This window comes from Eretmochelys imbricata, chromosome 1 (assembly GCF_965152235.1).
Source record: "Eretmochelys imbricata isolate rEreImb1 chromosome 1, rEreImb1.hap1, whole genome shotgun sequence".
Taxonomy (NCBI): Eukaryota; Metazoa; Chordata; order Testudines; family Cheloniidae; genus Eretmochelys; species Eretmochelys imbricata.
The window spans coordinates 149,214,773-149,236,699 of NC_135572.1; the positions used below are offsets into that span (position 1 = coordinate 149,214,773).

General features: G+C 40.0%; 1 protein-coding gene across 3 annotated transcripts in view; it reads right to left on the bottom strand.

The window, feature by feature from the left end:
* Nucleotides 1–21,927, bottom strand: part of DMD (dystrophin) — a 1,498,644-nt gene that overhangs the window by 414,841 nt on the left and 1,061,876 nt on the right. For all 3 annotated transcript variants that reach the window (XM_077807212.1, XM_077807209.1, XM_077807208.1), the window contains 2 exons: nucleotides 19,203–19,414; nucleotides 7,453–7,607 (listed from right to left, as the gene is read on the bottom strand). In XM_077807212.1, coding sequence (XP_077663338.1) covers nucleotides 7,453–7,607; nucleotides 19,203–19,414 — 367 coding nt within the window. The remainder of the gene's footprint in view (nucleotides 1–7,452; nucleotides 7,608–19,202; nucleotides 19,415–21,927) is intronic.

Here is a 21,927-nt window from a genome sequence, read left to right on the forward strand (position 1 = left end):
AAATGTGAATTCTTCCATTGACATAAGGAATGGATTCTGCTGAGGCAGTTTCAGGGAGCTATGGCCTGAAATGCTGTTTGTTTTTAATGAGAAAATAATATCTCTAAGAACAAGTCACACTTTCACCACCTGATGGCAGTTGGGGTCCTATATGAAATCAGTGTGATAGATTCCATCCATTTTTCAGCAGATAACTAGCCAGATGCCAGTATGCCTGGCAAATTATCCTTGGCTTCTGTGGAAACTGCCAAAAAGTTGTGATTTTTGTCAGTAATTAAGTACTCTCTTATCTCTCAAGAAGGTCCCTTTAGACCAGTCTTTAGGCACGCTGGCTAGATGACATGGGAAAGTTTGCATAGACTCAGCCTGTGCTATATTTGTCCTGAGGCTAAATATAAGATTTTAGTAACCCTTGCTATCCCACAAACTCTTTTCATGAGCACTACATTCAAATTTTTTGTAAAAGAAGGTTATTTATTGAGCCTTGACAATATGGACAGACAAGTCACTGTGCCCTTCCCTCCAGTTAGCTGTTATGCAGGAAAATTCCTTGAGTCTTATAGGATGAGTAATTCTCAAGGCTAAAACCAAAATATTAAAAACAACCATTGTGACATTGTACCCCATAATGCTTTATGGGACTATGACATAACTGGAATATGGTTTATGCTACATGTGCCATGTAACATATCTCTGTAAAGGTTATGGTCTACAGAATCTATTCATCCTATTTGTATACATATATCATGTTTGTATTCAAAGTTATGAATATTGGCTGTATACTTGTCTGATTCTAAGTAGGTTTTAGTGAAGCAGTTGGTCAGCTTCCTGAGAAAAGACTATTCTCAGTAAGTGCCCAATTCAAGAAGCCCTTAAGCCAACAATGAACTTGTAGGCGCCAATCCACAACTGAGCTTTCCCAGGAATGTGGCTTGGCTGGCAAGGAACTCAGTCATGCATGGACATGTGACTTGCCCAGGTGACTCCAAAACTCCATTTTGTAGCTGGACTTTGCATAGGAGAGAGGACGGGGTCTTCACCCACAAGAGAAAGTCTATTTAAACCCCTGGGAAACCCCTCCATTTTGTCTTCAGCTGGCTAAAGAGAGAGCCTCTCCACCCCCAGGGATACCTGAAAGAAACTGGAAAAAAGGACAGTAACTTCAGGAATGTGAGTGATTGCTGGACCCAGACTAGAAGGAAACTAGTCTGTCAAAGGAAGCTTACTGGGTGAGGATTTTATCTGTATTCAGTTTTATTACTATACTAGACTTTGACTTGTGTGTTTTATTTTATTTTGCTTGGTAATTCACTTTGTTCTGTCTGTTACTACTTGGATCCCCTTAAATCCTACTTTCTGTATTGAATAAAATCACTTTTTATTTATTAATTAACCCAGAGTATGTATTAATACCTGTGGAAGGGGGTGGCAAACAGCTGTGCATATCTCTCTGTTAGTGGTATAGAGGGAGAACAATTTATGAGTTTACCCTGTATAAACTTTATACAGGGTAAAACGGATTTATTTGGGGTTTGGACCCTATTGGGAGTTAGGCATCTGAGTGTTAAAGACAGGAACACTTCCTAAGTTGCTTTCAGTTAAGTCTGCAGTTTTGGGGCATGTGGTTCAGACCATGGGTCTCTGTTGGAGCAGACTGGCATGTCTGGCTCAGCAAGACAGGGTGCTGGAGTCTCAAGCTGGCAGGGAAAGCAGGGACGAAGTAGTCTTGGAACAACAGTTGGCAGTCCCAAGGGGCTTTCTGTGATCCAACCCGTCACAACCATCTTATAGCGCATCCTCAGATCAACCCACAGACCATCTGATGATTCACCAAAAGTGCCTCAAGGAGAAGGCTCATTAGAGGCTCTAGGGAGCAGCAATGCACAAGCCAAAATATTTCACACATCTGGTTTCTGAGGACCTGTTAAGCAGGGGTATCAAACCCACTTTGTGAAGAGGAAGAAATTACAGTTTGAATTATATAAAGGCCAAGTTTACTATTTTTGGATCACATATATTCTTGATCCACATCAGACCTCCCACTGCTAACAATGAGAGATTTTCACAAAGAGCAAGATTAGAGTATGGCCCTTATTCAGGAACTTCAGTTACAGTCATATTCAGCATCAGTAGATGAAAAAATGTGTAAAATGTGAAAAAATGTGGTGTTTTTTGTATCACCACTATTTCTGCCTTTTGTTTGGCTATTTGCACACGCAATTACACAATTTACATGCACAATAAGGTAATTGTGCAAATCTGATGCACACTTGTGTACCTAATTTATTTGAAAATCTAGCTTTTAAAGTTTGATAATTATAGGAGTTATCAACCCTATGGAGATGAATAGTGACAGCTAACAGATATTAGAGCTGTTGTTCCAAGTTGTCTGCAGACTAAAGACGACAACGGTGCATTGGTTTTTCATCCCTTACACTAGATAAGGGCTAGGCTAGAAAGTTACTTTATTTTGGATGGAAGCTTTCATTCTGCAAACTCTGTCATAAGGGCCAGAAAAGCATCTGAAGTGGGCCAGAATGTTTAACACCGCTGCCATATCACCTAATTTATCAGACTTCCACGAAACCTGGATGCATGATCATCTGGAAGAGATATACATTTGAAGATATGTGATACATGATAGATGTACAGAGCTCTAACTCAGTAGGACAGTTTTGTTTCTATTATATCTTCTGAGTAACTCCAATGCTGACAAAGTGTAACTAATTTTCTCACTTGGGCCCCAATTCAGCAGACATAAGCATCTGCTTAACTTCCCACTGAAACTGATGGAACTTAAAGAAAAGCACGTGCTTGAATGGATCGTTAGAGAAGAAATGCGCTTAAAGTTAAATACAGAATCAGAGCCTATATTAATGTCCAAACAAAGAAAAAAGCAGTGAAGGAAATTAGCCTAACTCAAGAAACACCCCTATAGTACTGTAATATGCATTTTTACATCCAGAATATTTTTGATGGTTGCTCCCTACATTCCACCTTTTTTTCAAGAGTATATTTTGGTTCAGTTGCTTGATTTGTTGTTGCTAATTCAGGGAGCACAGACCACTTTCTCCTTAATTCCCTTTTAGTAAATAATATAGTTATTTCTGGGATAGTTAATGCTCTGAAAGAGACGAGGAAGACACATGTTTACAAGCCAATCTGGCTCTTGCCCAACTAATCAGCACATATGCTGCTAGTGCATCTTTTCAGCTACTACCAAAAAACAAGTTAGTCAGAAGGGAAGCACCCATCAAATGCTAACAAACTTGACTATTACAAGAGTCAGAATGTCATTTTCATTATGGTTCAATGTTATAAAACAACATGGTAAAGCAAAGGGTAAACATATAGCAATCAGTTGCAAATCTAGCTAAGCAAAACAAAATACAAACTGGCAGATGTTGCCTTAATGACTGAAGTGCTTGCTTTGGCAGAACTATCACCAGCAGGCAGAGTAGGATTTTTTTTGGTGCTTGCCTGTTTCTTGTTTTATCAACCTACGGTTTGTGGACAGGGTGGCTCACATCATTCCCACTGACACACAATGTTGCCATCAGTGTTCGCTTTGTAGAAAACAACTCACAGCAATACCAACCATTCCATTTTTACTTTTTTTCTTTCTCTTTCTTTCCCTATGAAAATTCATTTTAGACGGTAATAACCTCCAAAGTAATAACCCTCGTTAAAATAAAGTTTGAAAGCAAAATAAATCAAAAATTTGCACCTGGTGCATTTTCCCTTGTTGCTCAGGCATTTTACGAGAGCTTGAATATATAAGAGTCGACTTAGATATCCCTAAAGTGCAATCAGATTAATCCAGGACTCTTATTTTTTTAGATAAATTTCTAAGCCAATATCAGCTCACTGACGCACAAGACCAATACTTTATCCATAAAACAGTTTCTTCAGGAAAAAAAACCCCATGAAATCAATGCATATGCACCAGACAAGAGCATTTGGCCCTTCAGGAGGCCAGTGATGGAGAAATAGCATATTCTTCACCTTTGTATTCCCAAAGTAAATTATGCCCCTACCCCTAAAATAGAGCTGCTCTTATTTTTCTCCATGCAACATTTGAAAGCTGTCTTGTAAAGGAAAAAACTCCAGTGCTTATAAACTGTTAAATGTACTGAACAAATCTGATGATTTTCCCCAGCGGAACTGGCAGTTAGTGATTCGCCCCTCCCACGACAGAGCTAATGGAAGGAAATCTCTGTGAGGTTTTGCCAATTGTGCTTTTAGAGATAAACAGGGTTTTCCACCCCATATAATAGGTCAAGGATGCTGAGAGATTGGGAGAAGGTCAAGACCATCTGAGTGCAGGCCCTGTGTTCCTCCCCCTTGATGACAGGAATTATGGAGCCCCAAATCCCCCTTTAAGGAGATTCCCTATTAAAAATGAAGCTGTGGAAACATGATACAGCCAGTGGAGAGGCTGGAGTATTTTCCATATTTCTTTTGCCTTGAGCTTCCCGTCCAAGGGAGGGCTGGGGGCAGGTAAAAGACAAAATCAGGATTTCTCAGCCTGTGCACTGCAACACTAAAAGTCCCTCACAAAGCTTGGTTCCATGGCCTGCAGGATTGACTTGCAGATTGCCCCCCTACACAAACGTCATATTGTATTATTATTATTACCAGGGAAGCAGAAATTACACTTATAATTAGGTTACCTATGGTCCTGATTACATACAAAAATTGCACTAATTTAACTAAACTGTTTTCTAAATGTATTCAGTCAAATTGGTGAAACCCCCTTAGGTGGACATTCTTAATTCGATTTAACAGCTGCTAATATCTGTTTTGATTTACAGGTATTTGGAAGCTCATGCTCTAGTGGCTGCTGCTCATCCCTCTGGTAGAGGCTGTCTGTTAATTCAGGCAGATGCTGTGACATCAGTTACACCTAGCTCACATTTTCCAGATTTTCTTCACAACCATGAAGGCTGGAAGCAATTTTTTAAAAAACAGTAGCTCAGATTCTGATGCCACATGACTCTGGGAGCTGGAGCCCGGCTCCTAGGCATCTGCCTGGGGCTTGATTCTGTGCAGCTCATGGGTGTAGGGTGGGTCTGTCCCCGCTGAAGGGGAGCCATGCCTGAGGAGCCTATCAAAACCCAACAGAACATGCAGTATTGTGTTTTGAACATCCGTACAATCTAGTTTGATTGGTATTTCATTTTGACATCTAATGCGGGTGGAGCTGAGCCAAACACCATTACAGTGGTTGTTACAGTTGCATATAACATTTTTTAAACTTAAAAACAAGGGAAATTGCACACAAAAAATAAATTACATTAAATAAAAAGATGTTTAGGTTGCAAAGTGGCATATTTGAAAGCTAGGAAATGCCACATTTAGAGTAGCCTGTGTACATTTAATTCTGCCCTCTGACAGTTCCTAATTGCATATTAGGTCTCTGCCATGAGGAGCTAACAATTTACAATTCCTTAGTAGTTTGCTGCCTCCGAACACTACTGGCAATTCCACTGTTTCAGGGACCCACCACATTTGCAAAATTGTGCCTAATTGTTATTTTTATGTATTTATTTTCTTTTGTAATCATGTCTTTGCAGCTTTAAACTAGTCATCTCACACTGTGAAAGCGACTGTCAGGTTGCCAGGTACTAAACCATTTAGGTCTTCATAGGCTAAAAGCAACAGCTGGAACTGCATTCAGAAACCAGCCGGCTGTTCATGAAGCTCTCAGACCACACCAGTTATGTGCTCAACACAAAGCTCCACTTTCTAAGTGGGCAACCACATTCTGTGCCACCTTAAGCTTCTGAGTAGTCTCATGGTGCAGCTATATGTAAATCACATTACGGTAGTCTAGTCTTGCGGCCACGGGCATCGATGCCTCAAAAAGAAGTGGCCACATCAGTCTTTTTTTTTTTTTTAAACCTCTACTTGTCAAAAGGACTCTTGGCTACAGCTGCAACCTGAGCATTGAGTCGCAGCCCTGGATCTAGCAAGACCTCAGAATTGTGAATCTGTCACAAGTGTGAGACTTCCCTAATTCAGAGCACTGATATAATCCCCTCCAATTCTCCCATTTGCTTCCCCATCATCTACCAATTTCACTTCCTCCTTTTCTGGACTGAACCTCAGACATCTAGCCCTTCTCATGGAGTCCAAAGCACCCCCAGCCCCTCACCCCAAAAACTAGGGACATAATGAGACCAAGTTATATGGTTTTACAGCTTTCTCAGTGCACATCTATCACAAGACATGATAGATGTGCACTTTTCTTTTCAGAAAGAAGGCTACCATCAACAATAAGGTCAGAAATGCCTACAGAAATTCTCTTTACTTTTAAAATACATTTCACAGTTTAGCTACGGTACTTTTCCCCAGCAAACCTTTCAGATTACAACACTGCTTAGAGGATATCAATACTATCTTTTTTGGTGCTTCCATTGGCACTAAAGTGGGAATAGTTCTGCTGCAAACAGAAACGCAGTTAAAATGAACTGTTGTGGAGGCATATGAATACCAAATTAATTAAAAAAGCAGTAAAGAGAAAAAGGGAATGAATTCCTCTAGTCACTGCTGATTTAAGTAGCTTTTACTATGCAAGCAAATTCCCTGAATTTGTTGCATATTTAACTAAGTTGTCTTTGCTGACCTTGTTCATGAACTTTAATTAAAAACATTTTAAAAACGCATTCAGTTTTGGTTATAAGATATAAAACTTAATCCTAGATATTAAGCCAGGTAAAGTAACTCCAACTCTATTTTTTTTATGTATCCCATTTGATGTACAACAATATAAACCTGTGAATCTGAGTATTACCGCTTTAAATAAAATCATTTTTATCCTGCAAAAAATTTCCAGTATAGATTTTATACTGGATGATTCACACTTAGTGGCAACCTATAAACATAGCTTTTAGTAATGAACTGGTATCTATACCGAACATTGAGAGACTACAAAATGTAATCCTGAATGGTTTAATCAACAATCTAATCTTAAAAAAAAATAAAATAAAAAAATCTTGGCTGTAGATTCTTCTCATAGATATAGTATAATGCTTCTACTGTGAATTATATTTCAGTAGGGTGTGTCATTTTCATGTTCAATTTATGGCACTGTCTACAACTGTATAGAGATTAAGATGATGAGATAGCAGTTAGAAAACTAAAAAACTCTCTTAATTTAAATATCTATGGAACTTTATGAAACACGAGTTAACTAAAGTTAATTAGAAAAATGGTTAATATGTAAAAGCGGTTTAAAACTGGCAAATGACAATGTTTCATGTCAGAGTCGTTGCCCCAAATGTCATTTAAAAGATAAGCATCTACAGAAAAAAAAACAGTTGGGGTGACCGGCTTCTTTGGGTACCTCCCTTCCATTTTGCCACCTAATCACTATATTAAGTGTTAAAGTAGATCAATGCAATTCAGTGAAGCTTAACAACAGTGTTAGTGCGAAAAATGGCATTGTACCTCTTATTAATGGTAGCCCAACTGGTATTAATGTTATCTGTCATCAGTTCTACTTTTCTGGTGTCATCTGTTGAATAATCACGGAGAAGCTTAAGTGCCATGTCATTCGCCACATCCACATGTATTTGCCACTGCCGCAGCTCTTTTGAAAATTGCTAGAGGGAGAAAAAACAAACAAAACAAAAGAATGAATCTCACCTTCCCTTAAAAATATACCTTCAATATTTGAAAAGTAGATGAACCTTTAAACCTTTAAAACCTTCCCGATTAAATAAGAGAGAGAGAGAGAGAGAATCTTCTCGTTGCTGGTAATAACAGAAACAGCCTCTGGCACATCTGCTGATTGTTAGGATCAGAACTTTTTTTTTTTTTTTTTTTTTAAGTTTTGGGACACAAGAGGACTGCAGTACTACCAACAAGCAGCTGACAGGACTAACCAATAAAATCTTCAGTGCAAGATAAAATGTGGCAGCCGAAATTGGTAAACTAGTGAATGGAATCATAATAGTTCTTTCTCAGAAATAAATAGTTGAATAAATTATTGTGCATGCCGACTATTTTTGTCTCTGTGATGGTGAATTCATTATGCTGGGGAGACAGGAAAAAGAGCATAGTAAAATAATATACTGCCAGGCCTAATTTTTTTTTTTTTTTTTTTTTTTTTTTTTTTTTTACAATGTGACATACCACCAAAGCTTGGACAAATAATATTTGTCTGTTGAATTTTTTCACTTTATTAAGAATGATTTGTTTATGTAATTAGTGCCACCTACTGGATCAGTACTAAACTTGCATACATCAAAATACTAGAATATTAAACCTAACAGTAAGTTATTATAATGCCATGACCTTTCCCAATTTTTCTGGAAATAGTTTTAAGAAAGCATTTACAATTTTGAACATAATTCTGTGTTCATTTTAATTTTTATCTAGATCTGCTAACTAACAATTCCTTCCTCATTAGAAAAGCAGATCAGGAGATTGGTGCATTGGTTGCAATGGGGAACCAAATTCCATATGCTTTTCCTGTTTGTCTGCTTGTCATAACCAACATCTGTAAAACACTGTGTGCATCCATGTCTCCTCCATTATTTGTAATCAAATAGCAGTAACAATACAGATGATCAGCTCTTAGGGCTAGACAAATATATAGGTTACCAAACATCTTTGACAATGTGAGCGCAAAAGTACGTTATAATTTGCCAAAAACTCTCATGGAAGGTTTCAGAGTAGCAGCTATGTTAGTCTGTATCCACAAAAAGAAAAGGAGTACTTGTGGCACCTTAGAAACTCACAAATTTATTTGAGCATAAGCTTTCGTGAGCTACAGCATCCAATGAAGTGAGCTGTAGCTCACGAAAGCTTATGCTCAAATAAATTTGTGAGTCTCTAAGGTGCCACAAGTACTCCTTTTCTTCTCGTGGAAGGATTATTAGAATCAGTAGCTGGCTGTATAAATTAGAAACTTTCTTCAGAAAATAACTTCCTTTTCAAATAGGAAAAACCTCCATGAGAATAGATTTTCCTTTCCCCCAAAGTGATGTTCATGTTGAAATCTGGTTTTGATTAAACTAATAGAGTCTTCACACAAAGCTAATCATTAGTAAGCTATTTTGTCAAGACTGATGCGTGATGGAAAGAAGTCTGAATGTCAAGTTGAATAAACAAACAGAGTGTAGCGATTGCTCACTTTTAAGTTTGCAGGTTCATTCTGGATAAGCTTATGAAAGTTTTGATACTTATCTGAACCTTTTAGGGACTCCCTACTGGGGATAGTTTCTTCCATCCACAGAAAAAAAGCTTTAGCTCCTCTTATCTGCTTTCAGCACTGTAGGTTCCTCTGACTTGGGAAGAGGAGAATTCCAGGATGTGGCCCCCATGTCAGGGCTCCTCTAAAGGAAGTAGTCTTTGCTCTACTTCAAGTGGGATCTAATATGTTGCCTGTTAGGAGAGCTTCTCTTATTTTTTAAGGTATACTGGCACTTTGGGATGTCTCTATAATATAAGACTTAAAGGATGTCATAAGATTATAAAAGTCAGGAAAACAACAGATCTCTCTTCATCTAACTTCTGCATTTCAGAGCAGCAGAGAATCTATCTTGGCCTTTCAGAGTAACAGCCGTGTTAGTCTGTATTCGCAGAAAGAAAAGGAGTACTTGTGGCACCTTAGAGACTAACAAATTTATTTGAGCATGAGCTTTCGTGAGCTACAGCTCACTTCATCAGATGCCTTGTGAGAGGTTACAAAACTACCCACCGAATTGGGGGGCAGCGATTGATCCAGTGGGGGTCGATTTATCGCGTCTAGTCTAGACACGATTTATCGATCCCCGCGCGCTCTCCCGTTGACTCCTGTACTAAACCAGTGCGAGAGGTGCAGGCGGAGTTGACAGGGGAGCAGCAACAGTTGACTGACCGCAGTGAAGACACCGTGGTGAGTAGATCTAAGTACACAGACTTCAGCTATGTTATTCACGTAGCTGAAGTTGTGTAACTTAGATCGATTCCCCACGCCTAGTGTAAACCAGGCCTATATCCTGCTATCCTGAAGGTGATCTGTCCTTAGAAACCAGAAGGGCAACAACGTAACTACCTGCCTCCACAAAGAGAACTTGGTTTGCACAGGTAAACAGGTAAAAGGCTGTGGCTGGTCAATAGGGGGAAGAGCAGCCTAATAATCAATTTTTTTTAAACCTTCAAAAAGTTGTATTGAAGGATGAGTGAAGGTTCAGGCTACTTTTCAATGTTATCTGAAACATTGCCTGGGCATTTTTTCTTAATTCACTCACCCATGACTACGTATTGTCAAGAAGTCAGAATACCTCATACTTTTAAATACTGTGGGCTAGATTCAGCCTCAGGTCTTATCTGCTTCCATGTATGTTACACAGAGCATAGGACCAAACACTACTACAATTCCAGGTCCACTGTATCCCCCCAGACAGGTGGCATTCGCTGCGGAGAAGACACAGCCAAGGCAGCCAGATACATGCTGCTCTGGCAAAGCCCCTGGGGAGCCTCAGTTAGTGGAGCTACTCCAAAGCTCAGACCGCACTTGAACTATGCTCTCTCCTGGGCTTATTGTTATTATTTGTAATTGTTCTTTAGATATCTTATATGTGGGCTTTTTTTTTCCATTCATTTTTTGCTGCAGACTTTGTCCATCTATTGTACATTTGTAAGAATTTCACGATGCTCATACTTTATTCTTTTTGGAAAATATTTTTCCAGTAGAACAATGTTATAAAGCGCTAGCTATACATACATAGTACATAGTTGCCATTTTCCAACCAAAAATATTGTAGTAGAATAGTTTACATTTCCTTTATAGATACAAAAACAGTCTGTCCACGTTGTGGGCTAATGGCCTGTAAACTTTCACTTGGAGAATGTGTACCTTTTGCTAGTTCCCTGTGAATTTAATGACCTTATAAACCCCTCCAAAGCAGGCTCTTTAATGGAAATGCTGACAGACCCATTACAATGCTACGATTCTCGCCATTAACTTCAAGACTAATCTATTAAGTTCCTGACATTACCAAAGAACAATATCATTCAGAACATAAATGAAGAGTACGGGGGATTCTGTTTGAGGAAACAATTTGCATTTTCCAGTTTACTGGAAATGAGTATTTAATCTTTTCAACAACTTTAAAGCGTGCATGCTTAAGTCATTGCGCCTACTCTATACTTTTCACAGGGACCGAGAGCAAAGTGTTATAGTGAAAGGTTTATTGTCCAACCTAATACAGTCCCATTATTTTCTGTCTTACATGACTTGATGTAATGAATTTTTATAATTAAACTAATGGAATACAATTTCTTTCTTCTTTTTTTCTTTCAGGCCCCATTTCTCTTCCTTCTACTTTTGAATAAGTAGAAACAAAAAAGTATTCGAAGTGCTTTATTACCTTAATTTCATTATGACATTTGTAAAGCATTCTTTTTATTTCATCTGTGTCATCTCTTGAATTTGCTAGCTTTATTAAAAGGCTTAAAGAGTTAGGGATGCGCATTAATCATGCTGCTTATGTATATTTTTAATTGTATTTAATTAGAAGACACTACTTGCTATGTTATTAGTGGGAAAATCTAGGTAATTAAGGGTCCTTAAATAAAAACAAGTAAGGAAATGAGACTGGGCCTTTCTTTCTATTACCCAGTGGAATAAAATAAACTGTGCACAGATACAGCAATATGTATGTACAGCACCATCCAATTTGGAGCATGTCACTTTCTGCATTAAATATTTATGTAACCCACGTCCGGAAAAGCAGACCCACTGCCCATCCCTTCTCTGGATGTTATCAGCTATTTAGCTGGTCTAGAGAGGTATAACCATTCATCATTGGTCCTCTATTTCAGTGTTTGTGCAGCTGCGGGCATCATCCCTATAATATTCCACTGCACTTAGAATTGTATGTTGTGAACTCTGGTATAGTCCATAAAACAACACTAAGAGTATATTTCTTTCACCGTATGTAATTGGTCCATATCTGGAATATTAGGTGGCAGCAAAACAGTTAAGGGTGACATTATAAAGCAAGTGTCAAGGTAACTGTTGCACACAGTATATGACTAAAGGCAAGACTGTCCCTTGCCTGAGGCACCGTGCAGGGAGTAAGGGAGGATAAGGCTACTTTGCAGGTGAGTCCCTGGTAGGAAAGCAGCCTCAGTGGAACTGCTACTACATTTCCTGCACTGGTGAATTGGAAGTGGGCAGGCAGGGGAATAGCCATGGCACTAGCTGCCCTCTCACACATTGGCCCTCTCACTTAAGATTAGGGTGACCATATTTCCCAAAGGTAAAACGGGACATTGTGCAGGGCTGGCCTGAACCCTCCCCCACACGGGCTGGCCCGAGCCACTTGCCTGAGCCCTCCCCACCCCCAGGCTGGGGTCGCTGGAACCCTGCCTCCCCCCAATCCCTGAAAGAGGCTGTTGCTGGAACCCTGCTGCCCCTCCCACATGAGAGCCCTGCCTCCCCCCATCCCCGCTAGGGGCTGACATCACCACTCACTCACATCGCACATTCCTCTGCACCGTACTCCACTTGTTCGACAAAAGTGGGCATTTGTCCCATTTGCTCTTGCCAACTGATCAAGTTGGCAAGAGCAAAAGGGACACATGCCCACTTTTGCCAAAAAAGTCAGGATGGCTGGGACAGGGCTTAAAAAAAGGGATTGTCCCAACCAAAACAGGATGTATGGTCACCCTACCTAAGATAGTATTGAAGGGCAAGTAAACTTCTTTTGGAATAGAGGAGGAGCAGATTACCTCTCCCTTGAGCCAAACAGGGAGCAAACTGAGTCTCTTTTTTAAACTTTTGAAAATCCCATTCAAAAAGTAAAACTAATGCTTTATATAGGATTTCTAGCTAGTATTCTAACCAAATGTGTTTATACCATTTGTTATACAAAGAGGAAGAATAAAGAGGGTATTTGTTCTCTTTTACTGTTAATTTAAAAATATAACAATGAATACCAGTAACAGGTATCAAAGTCTCAGGTTTTATCAACAGAATAGATTACAAGACCAGAAAGGACTACCATTATCATTTAGTCTACCCCCTTGTATAACTAACCACCAGACTTCGCTGAATTAACTCCTATTTGAACGAGAAAAACTATTTAGAAATTAATAAAACAAAAACATTCAACCATGACTTCAGACCTTCCAGTGATGGAGAATCCACCACAACCCTCAGTAAATTGTTACAATTGTTACCCTCACTGGTAAAACTTTGTGCCTTATTTCTAGTCTGAGTATGTCTAGCTTCATCTTCCAGGCACTAGATTATTATACTTTTGTCTTCTAGACTGAAGAGCCCTTCGTTATTTTAATTAACATGTAGATACTTCTGTTTTGTGATCAGATCACCCCTTACCTTTTTCTTTGTTAAGATAAACAGATAGAGCTTGTTGAGTCTATCATTATAAGGCTTATTTTCCAATCTTTTAATCGTTCTTGGGGCTCTTCTCTGAACTCTTTGCAATTAATCAACATCCTTCTTAAACTGTGGACCCCTGACCTGGACACAATATTACCGTGTGGCAAGGCACCTCCTTTGTCTCGCCAGACTTAGCACTTCCCCCTCTGGTGATGCGGGGCCTGGAGTAAATCAGCCCCACTCTAGGCAGTTGCCTGCCTTCCCCCCTTCTGTGCTCCTTTGGCTGTGTTTTCAGGGTAGGCGGGTATCTAAGGCGTATCGTTCACCAAACAAAAAGGAGACACCTTTTCCTGCCTCCTCGCTGGGGCAGGGTGTCATCCTGTTGCTTGCCCAGGCTGTCAGTCCTTCCCCTAGCAGGCACTCAGGTTTTGCTGTTCCCCTACGGGAAAGGGCACAGCCTTTCAGCCTGGAAAAGCTTGTTTCCCTGCTGCCACTCGCCTGGCAGCAGCTTCTCTCTCTCTCCCCCTTTGCTCTTCCCAGAGGAGGGGTTTTTAAAGGCCTCAGGCAGACTTTAATTGGATTCAGGTGTCCCTAATTGACCTGAGGTAACCTCTTCTCAGCTTGTAGGAAAAAGGGCTTTAACATTCTAGGGCTAATATATCAGCCTTCCAAGACCCTCTTGCAGGAGGGTGTTCCCCACCCACCCCATGCCCCGGGCCCTCTGGATTTTTTCATTGGGCCCCTGTCCCATGAGCCTCCCCAGCCACCCCACCCATATACCTCGAGCCAGCTGCAAGACCTGCAGCCAGTTCGCTTTTGAGCCGCTCCACAGGCACATCTATACACGCTCGTGCTCCTATACTCTCCATTTCCTCACCCTCATGTCCCGCCCTGACACTAAATGGCGGGACCTTATGTCATCTGTTCAGGGTGAGGAACCCCGGTGGGCCAGCCTATACTCTACCTTGGCCCCATGACCTGCCAGGGATATGGGTTGGCAGCTCCTTCATAGAGCCATGAGCATGGGCATGTACCTGGCGCGGTTCACCTCTGTTCCCAATACCTGTCCCTTCTGCGGTGTGAGGGAGACCCTGGCACATCCCATCTTGAGTGCGCCAGGCTGCAGCCCCTATTCCTGCTCCACCAAGATCTCCTTTTATGTTTTTGGCTGCACTTCTCCCCCCACCTTTTTTTCATGCACACCCTGTCGGTGCCCCCACAAAGTCATGGGACCTCCTCGTCAACTTCCTCTTAGCAATGGCCAAAGTGGACATCTATAACACCAGGGAGAGGATGTTGACTGATGGGGTTCTTTGCGACTGCATGGCCTACTTCTGTTCCTCTCTCTGCTCATGTATCTGGGCAGAGTGCCTCTGGGCAGTGTCCACTGGGCTCCCTTGACACCTTTGAGGAGCAGTGAGTGCTGGCTGGGATTCTCTACTCGGTGTCCCCTTCAGGTTCCCTACTTTTGACCCTTTGACCCACACCTATCCTTATTCTTTTTCAGTTGCCCCCCATAATTATTTGAGTTCCAGGCTCAGTGGATCCGCCCCATAGGCTGTGGCCGCCCAACTCCTGGAACCCAATATGAGGACCCTCTTGCAGCCATCCAGCCTGACTTTGTCACACCAGCTATAGTTGCACCAATGCAATACACTAGTAATATAACCTTCTGACTCCTATTCAATATCCCCATTTATACATGTAAGAATTACATTAGCCCTTTGACCACAGCATTGCACTGGGAGCTCAAACTCAGCTAATTACCAACCATGACTCCAAAGTCTCTTTCAGAGTCACTGTTTCCCAGGACAGAGTCCCCAAATCCTGTAAGTATGGCCTGCATGTCTTTACATTTGTTCCTCACTAAAAATGCATATTTTCTTGCATCCAGCTTGCCAAACAATTCATAGATTTGTAAAGGGAGAAGGGAGCATTATGATCAAAGTAAGGCACATTGGAAAACATAATCCAAACTATACATATAAAATGATGGGATCAAACTTAGTTACCACCACTCAAGGAAGATATTGGAGTAATTGTGGATAGTTCTCTGAAAACATCCACTCAGTGTGCAGCAGCAGCCAAAAAAAGGTAACAATGTTGGGAATCATTAAGAAAGGGATAAATAAAAAGACAGAAAATATAATTCTCTCTATATAACTCCATGGTACGCCCACAGCTTGAATACTGCGTGCACCAAAAAAGAGTTACTGGAATTGGAAAAGGTATAGAAAAAGGCAAGAAAAATTATTAGAGGTATGGAAAAGCTTCCATATGAGGGGAGGTTAATAAAGACTGGGACTTTTGAGCTTGGAAAAGAGGTGACTAAGGGGGGATATGATTGAGGTCTAAAATCATGACTGATATGGATAAAGTAAATAAGGAAGTGTTATTTACTCCTTCTCATAACACAAGAACTAGGGGACACCAAATGAAATCAATAGGCAGCAGGTTTAAAACAAACAAAAGGAAGTATTTCTTCATACAATGCATAGTCAATCTGTGGAACTCTTTGCCAGAGGATGTTGTGAAGGCCAAGACACTAACAGGGTTCAAAAAAGAACTCGATGAATTCATGGAGGATAGCTCCATCAATGGCTATTAGCAAGGATGGGCAGGGATGGTGTCCCTAGTCTCTGTTTGCCAGAAGCTGGGAATGAGCAACAAGGGATGGATCGCTTGATGATTACCTGTTCTGTTCATTCCCTCTGGGGCACCTGGCATTGGCCACTGTCAGAAGACAGAATACTGGGCTAGATAGACCTTTGGTCTGACCCAGTATGGCTGTTCTTATGTTCTTATCTAATCTGACCGCCTGTGTCACAGAAGCCATAGAACTTCCCTACAACAATTGGTAAAGCTTATCTTTTAGGAAAACGTCCAATCTTGATTTAAAAATGGCCAGTGATAGAAAATCCACCACTATTCTTGATGAGGCACGCTTCAGTGTATCAGTGACCTGTTCTCTTCATTATTTATCACGCCCCCCAATCTTTATGTCATCTTCAAATTATTTTATATTGTCTTCAAGGACACAGGTTGAACATGGGCGTTAGCTGAACAAGATTCCTCATACTTCCTTATCAACTCTGATTGAAAGGAACCACTTTCTAGAGAGAAAACAAAACTAGTCTCCATATTTATTCAATTAGAAATTTGGTCTGTCCACCAAGATTGCTACTGCTTTCATTAGATAAACACTATTAGTTCAACCTGCTAGGCTAACAAAGCTTACATTCATCATAGAACAATTAACAAATAGGATAATTTTTTGAATTCTAGTGAAAAAGCAGACTCCCATTGCCAATCTACCATGTTTTGGACTCTCCCATACCTAAACCCAGTTCCTGGGATATTACTCTTGAATGGAAAGCCACAGACATTGTGAAGGGACATTCGATTTGAGTAAGTCGCAAAACAGTTAACTATGAACTAACTTAAGATTCTTAAGTAAGACTAATTTTTAATTAGGAACTATATTTAAAAAACTCTTGCAACTGGAAATTTTAAAAGGGTACCAATCACGGGGGCAAATCCAGAACTAATTATAGGTTTGGGATACACGTTAGCATAGTAAAAGCAGTATTACTGCATGCCTGTGTACTTACCCATGTGATGTCCCCAATGCAGTTCATTTTTGTCCTTGGTAGGAACAATCTCCACAAAGAGGTTGGATCCAAAGCTCACTGAAATCAAAAGGAATCTTTCCATTGACTTCGGTGGACTTTGGATCATGCCCAAGAAATGGGACAGCTGAGCCAGGCGGGAACTCTAGCTGTAAAGCCTCAGGCAATTATATCAGCATGTGGGGAGCACAAAGTAAAGCAAGGGCCAACCGCAGGTTTGATAATCTGACAGGTTTCCATAAAGCAACTATAACACATTTCAGAACACTTGTAGATCCGGGCTCAAGATGCAAAATTTAGTTCCAGGTCTGGACATTGAATGCTCCAAATTTCAGGGTTATTCAAGATCCAGGTTTTGATTCACAGCTAGCACTAGTGGAATTTTTCTCTTTTTTGTTCTATTGAAGGAATGGATGAGATTATTAGATGTTCTCTCATACACTCATGTATACAGAGCTGGTGGGGAATTTTTTGACAAAACAAATTTTTCATCAGAATATGCAGATTCATCAACTAAACTTTTAGTTGTAATGCATCAATTTTGATGAAAAACTTTCATCTTGAAAGTTTCTCAAGTCCAGGATGGAATTTCTGGCCAAAATGAGAGGGAGAGAGAGAGAAAAAAAACCCAGCAGCCCAGAACATCCTACTGAATATTCAAAGCAGGGCCTAGAATTTGAGTGGCTTGCATCCCGGCTGACGGCCGTCATGACTGGGCTATTCTTGGGGAGGAGGAGGTGAGGAAGATTGAAAATTTTACCCCAAAAAGAGAGAGACAAAGGTCTCGTGTTTCATCCTGATTTGGAACACAGGAACAATCTGAAATATCAAAAACGATTGCAGGGCAGGAACAGTTTTTCTGTCAAGTTCTATTTATACATAAGCATATGCATAAACACCTATAGATACATATATTTTGTAATTTTCATATATATATTACAATTTTGTATTTACCAGTTTGAGTTAAAGATTTATATTCTAAGGGCAGAGTCCTGTAAAGGAAGTATTTAAATTAAATTTTGTATTAAGATATGTAAACTTCTTATAAAGGTAATTCTTGTAAGTCTAATAGCAGGAGGTGCTTGTAAGAAATGCTTGAAAGAAATGAAAAATGTGGCACTCTATTTGTAAAATAGCTGTTTCCATTAGTCTTAATTGCCTGAGTACTTTGTATTTGAGGTGGAGAACGTTAAAAAAAATTACTTAAGAACTTGTTCACCCAATTTTTCCCTCCTCCCTTACACCTTTGCAGTTAGGAAACTTACTTTGAGGATTATTTGTAAGCCACACACTGGTCAGAAGCCGGCATTCTATCTCCAGAAAGAGACCATGACAAATGTATCTCCTCTCTGCTGAATGACAGTAGTGTACATAATCTCTAATTCTTTCTAATACATTAGTGAGTGATTGCCTTTATTTATAATAATCCATCCATGTCAGGCAATGACCCTTAAGGCAGAATCTCAGATGAGAAAAATTAACCAGTTACTAGCCCTAAAACAAACAAGAAAATGAAGGATTTCTGGTGTTTTTGTACTTCCGCAGTGCAAATTAAAAGCCAGTGTTTATGTACTTCTGAAGTATAGGATGGGAGAGATTGATTAAAAACAATGGATGTTAATGTTAGCTAGACTGACATTTCTGGAAAGGGAAATCTTCTATTCATGTGGATCGGGACAATTTAAAAGGTGTGTGTGGGGGGGGGGGGGACTAAGGGGGTTAAGCTTTTACCAGAAAGCTAGATATTACCAGTTTGAGCAGATGCTCTCTATACTTATTTATGGGAATATCACTAGAACCATCCATGACCTGCCCTCAAATATACAGCTAAAAGACTTAAAAAACAAACAAACAAACCCACACAGTTTGCCTACTGTCCCAAAAGAACAGATACAACTAGTTAGCAGCAATTCAAAGAGTGAAAGACTGGTGAAAGAGCATTCTCCAGTATCACCCAGCCCTTGGTCTCTCTGCTAATTAGAGCCTATTGTGGTGGGGAGGTTTATGTGATGTCATTTTTAGAATTTAGAAGCCAATAGAAATTTTTTATTAGCAGTAGTGGAGGGAGTATTTGGGCTGAGGAATCACCTGGTTTGTGGCTACATTTTTTGGTCCAAGTTACCCAATCTTGCCAGTATTTTTTCATCAAATCAAGTAGAAACATTTTCATCAGACATTTCAATATTTTGATTATTAATCTTTAATACAAATTCTCTATCTTCAATAATAACCTTAAATTCGGTGTTCTGCTTTTTCAGAGCTTCCACAGTGTAGGAAATCTCCTTCCATGACTCAAGCTTGACTTTGGCCCGTTCTAGAACCTGCTCAGCTTCTTGTTTGGCTTCCAACCATTGTGTTGAATCCTTTAACATTTCATTTAGCTGCTGCCTGCGGCTTTGAAGGTGTCCCTGTACTTCGTCCCACTGGCTTTGGATCTTTTCAACTGGTGAAAAACAAATGTAAAAAAAAAAACTTATTCAAGATGAAGGTTTTTTTAAAAAAGCAGTTACTGAAATATTTAAGTAAGATTTCTCATTGCAAACAACAATTTTCAGCTGTGACTAAATTTGGTTTATTAAAAGAGAACAAATAACGGTTGGTAGGACACAGTATAGTACATAGCATAGGTCCTGATACATATGTAGCCAGAAATGTCAGCTTTTTGTCTCAATAATGACGTAAAGAATACTCAAACAGGGTCACATTGATGAGAAAGAAACAGTTCTCATTCATACATACCAAGTCAAATTAAGCTAGCATTTTTGATGAGATGTCCTATGGGGACTTCTATAATCTTACTCTTCATTTTAATATTCATTACCAGTGGTAATCAATGGTTATGCTATACTTGCTTGACCAGGTAAGACATACACTGGTAGAGTGCATGGCTGTTCACAAAAAAACTTCTCACAACTTCATGTTAGTTATTAGAATAAGGATTAGATGTGCCCTTATTTGGGAGGAAATGTAGTGCTGAAAGGGCTAATGATAATTGGAAGCTATGATAAAGAGGTTTGGCCAAGGTCAGACTGGCCCACAAAGGCACAAGGAAATATCCTGGTGATGTGACACGGAGACCTAACCCTAAAACATACAAAGCTTTGGGGGGAAAAATGTTCTGTGCTTTGTTAATAAGAAACCTGTATTGCTTAAAACTAGCACAGAGCCAGGCCTCTTAGTATTTTTCCCAAAGGCTGCCCTCCATTATATTTAAAAGTCAGAGGCCACCTTCTCTTGATGGGTTGAGAATTTCCTGAATGGTCTGAAGACAAAGGCATAATCAGATGGAGGAAGTTGCCAGGAGAGCACCCATGATAGGGTTGATTCCACAACGTCATTGCCTCTCTGGGCTGGAGCAGAGCAACGCCCCATCACAAACATGTAGAGTAAAAATCCTCCCAGCAGTGTCTCTCCTTTAGCCTGGAAGAAGGGTTCTAGATCCTCCTGTGAATTCCCCCAGGCTTGGAGAAGGGGAAGAAAATCCTTCCAGCATCCCTTGCTCCAGCCTGGAGGAGAGGACAGAAAATGAATGAATGTGGGAAAAGGAATGACTGAGTATATGAGAGGGAGGAAGTAGGGGAAGGTAACGTAAATAACTAAATAGAATCCAAAGAGACCAGGTACAACCAGAGGACGAACCAAGGATGGGCCAAGGCTGGGAGGAGGGGGGAAAGGAGCAGTAACACAAATTACATACGTTGTGCAAGGCAAGATCTGGAGCATATTAAACTGTACAACTTGAAATGAGGAGTATTTAAAGGTACACCACATTTGGGTTGCTACCTACAGCTACTAACTGTCCCAATGAGGTTCGAGGATGAATGCATTTGAAATATAACTGATGTCCCTCTCATAAATACAAATCAGACCCATAAAAAGTAAGGGCAGCGTACTGATGTCACTAATAACTGTGGGGAGCAACAAAAATATTTTAAATTAACTATCAAGGTTTTGATTTTTGCACTATCCAAAGGTGTGTGTGTGTGGGGGGGAGAGGGTTGTTTGTGCTTTATTGCGGGGCAGGGGGGCGGATGGTTTGGAAATTTTCCATTAAAAACAACCCCACCCCCACCCCCCAAGAAACTGGGGTTTCAAATAAATGCATTTTTTTGGTGGGAAAAGTATCTGTTCTCCACAGAAAATGTTCTCTTTTTTTTTGTCCAAAAACCAAACAATTGAAAATCAAAATGTATTTATTTGGATATGTTGCCACAATGTCTCTTAGGAAGTGTGGTTCAGTTGCTTCATGTCCCCAGTCTCCTTTGTGGGCCAGGCTCCCTGGCTGGGGTGCAGCATGAGAAATGTAGTCCAGCCAGGGATCTAATCTATAGAGCAGAATGGAAACATGAGACACCCAAACTGCAACCCCTGTAAGGTACCTCAACATATTTTTGGCTAAAATATTTCAGTTTTCAAATTTGTGCGAAAAAGTCAAAGTCTTTATTTTTCTTCTTCACAAAACAACAATTTTTCAAAACAGCTCTATTATTTTGTTTTATCAAGAATAAGTTATCACACCCAAAGAAAATATTCTTAGTGGCGCATGCCTTATTACATCAGAGCTTGACAGCCAGAGAGCGCTCAGGTAATGGAATCTTTTTAAATTATTATCTAAGCAAACAATCTAAAGCTATGCATTTGATACATTGGGTCACTCTCTAGTCCCAGAAAAGAAAACATTTAAATGTGGGATAAACACTTGCGGCATTTAGATCATTCATCTGGCTCTTCTGAGCTAGTCTTCAGCTCATTAAATATGGGACAAATAAAATACTAGCAGTCAAAAAGGTTTCAAAGATAGTTCATTAAAGAGGAAGTAAAGGGGACCTTTGTAATTCAGGCATCGCTGATTTATTACAGAGTAACCCAAAAGCAGTACACAAAAAACATCCATTCATCACCGAAAGTTTACACATGATAATTGATGCTTTCATTTGAATGTGGACATTTAAAAAA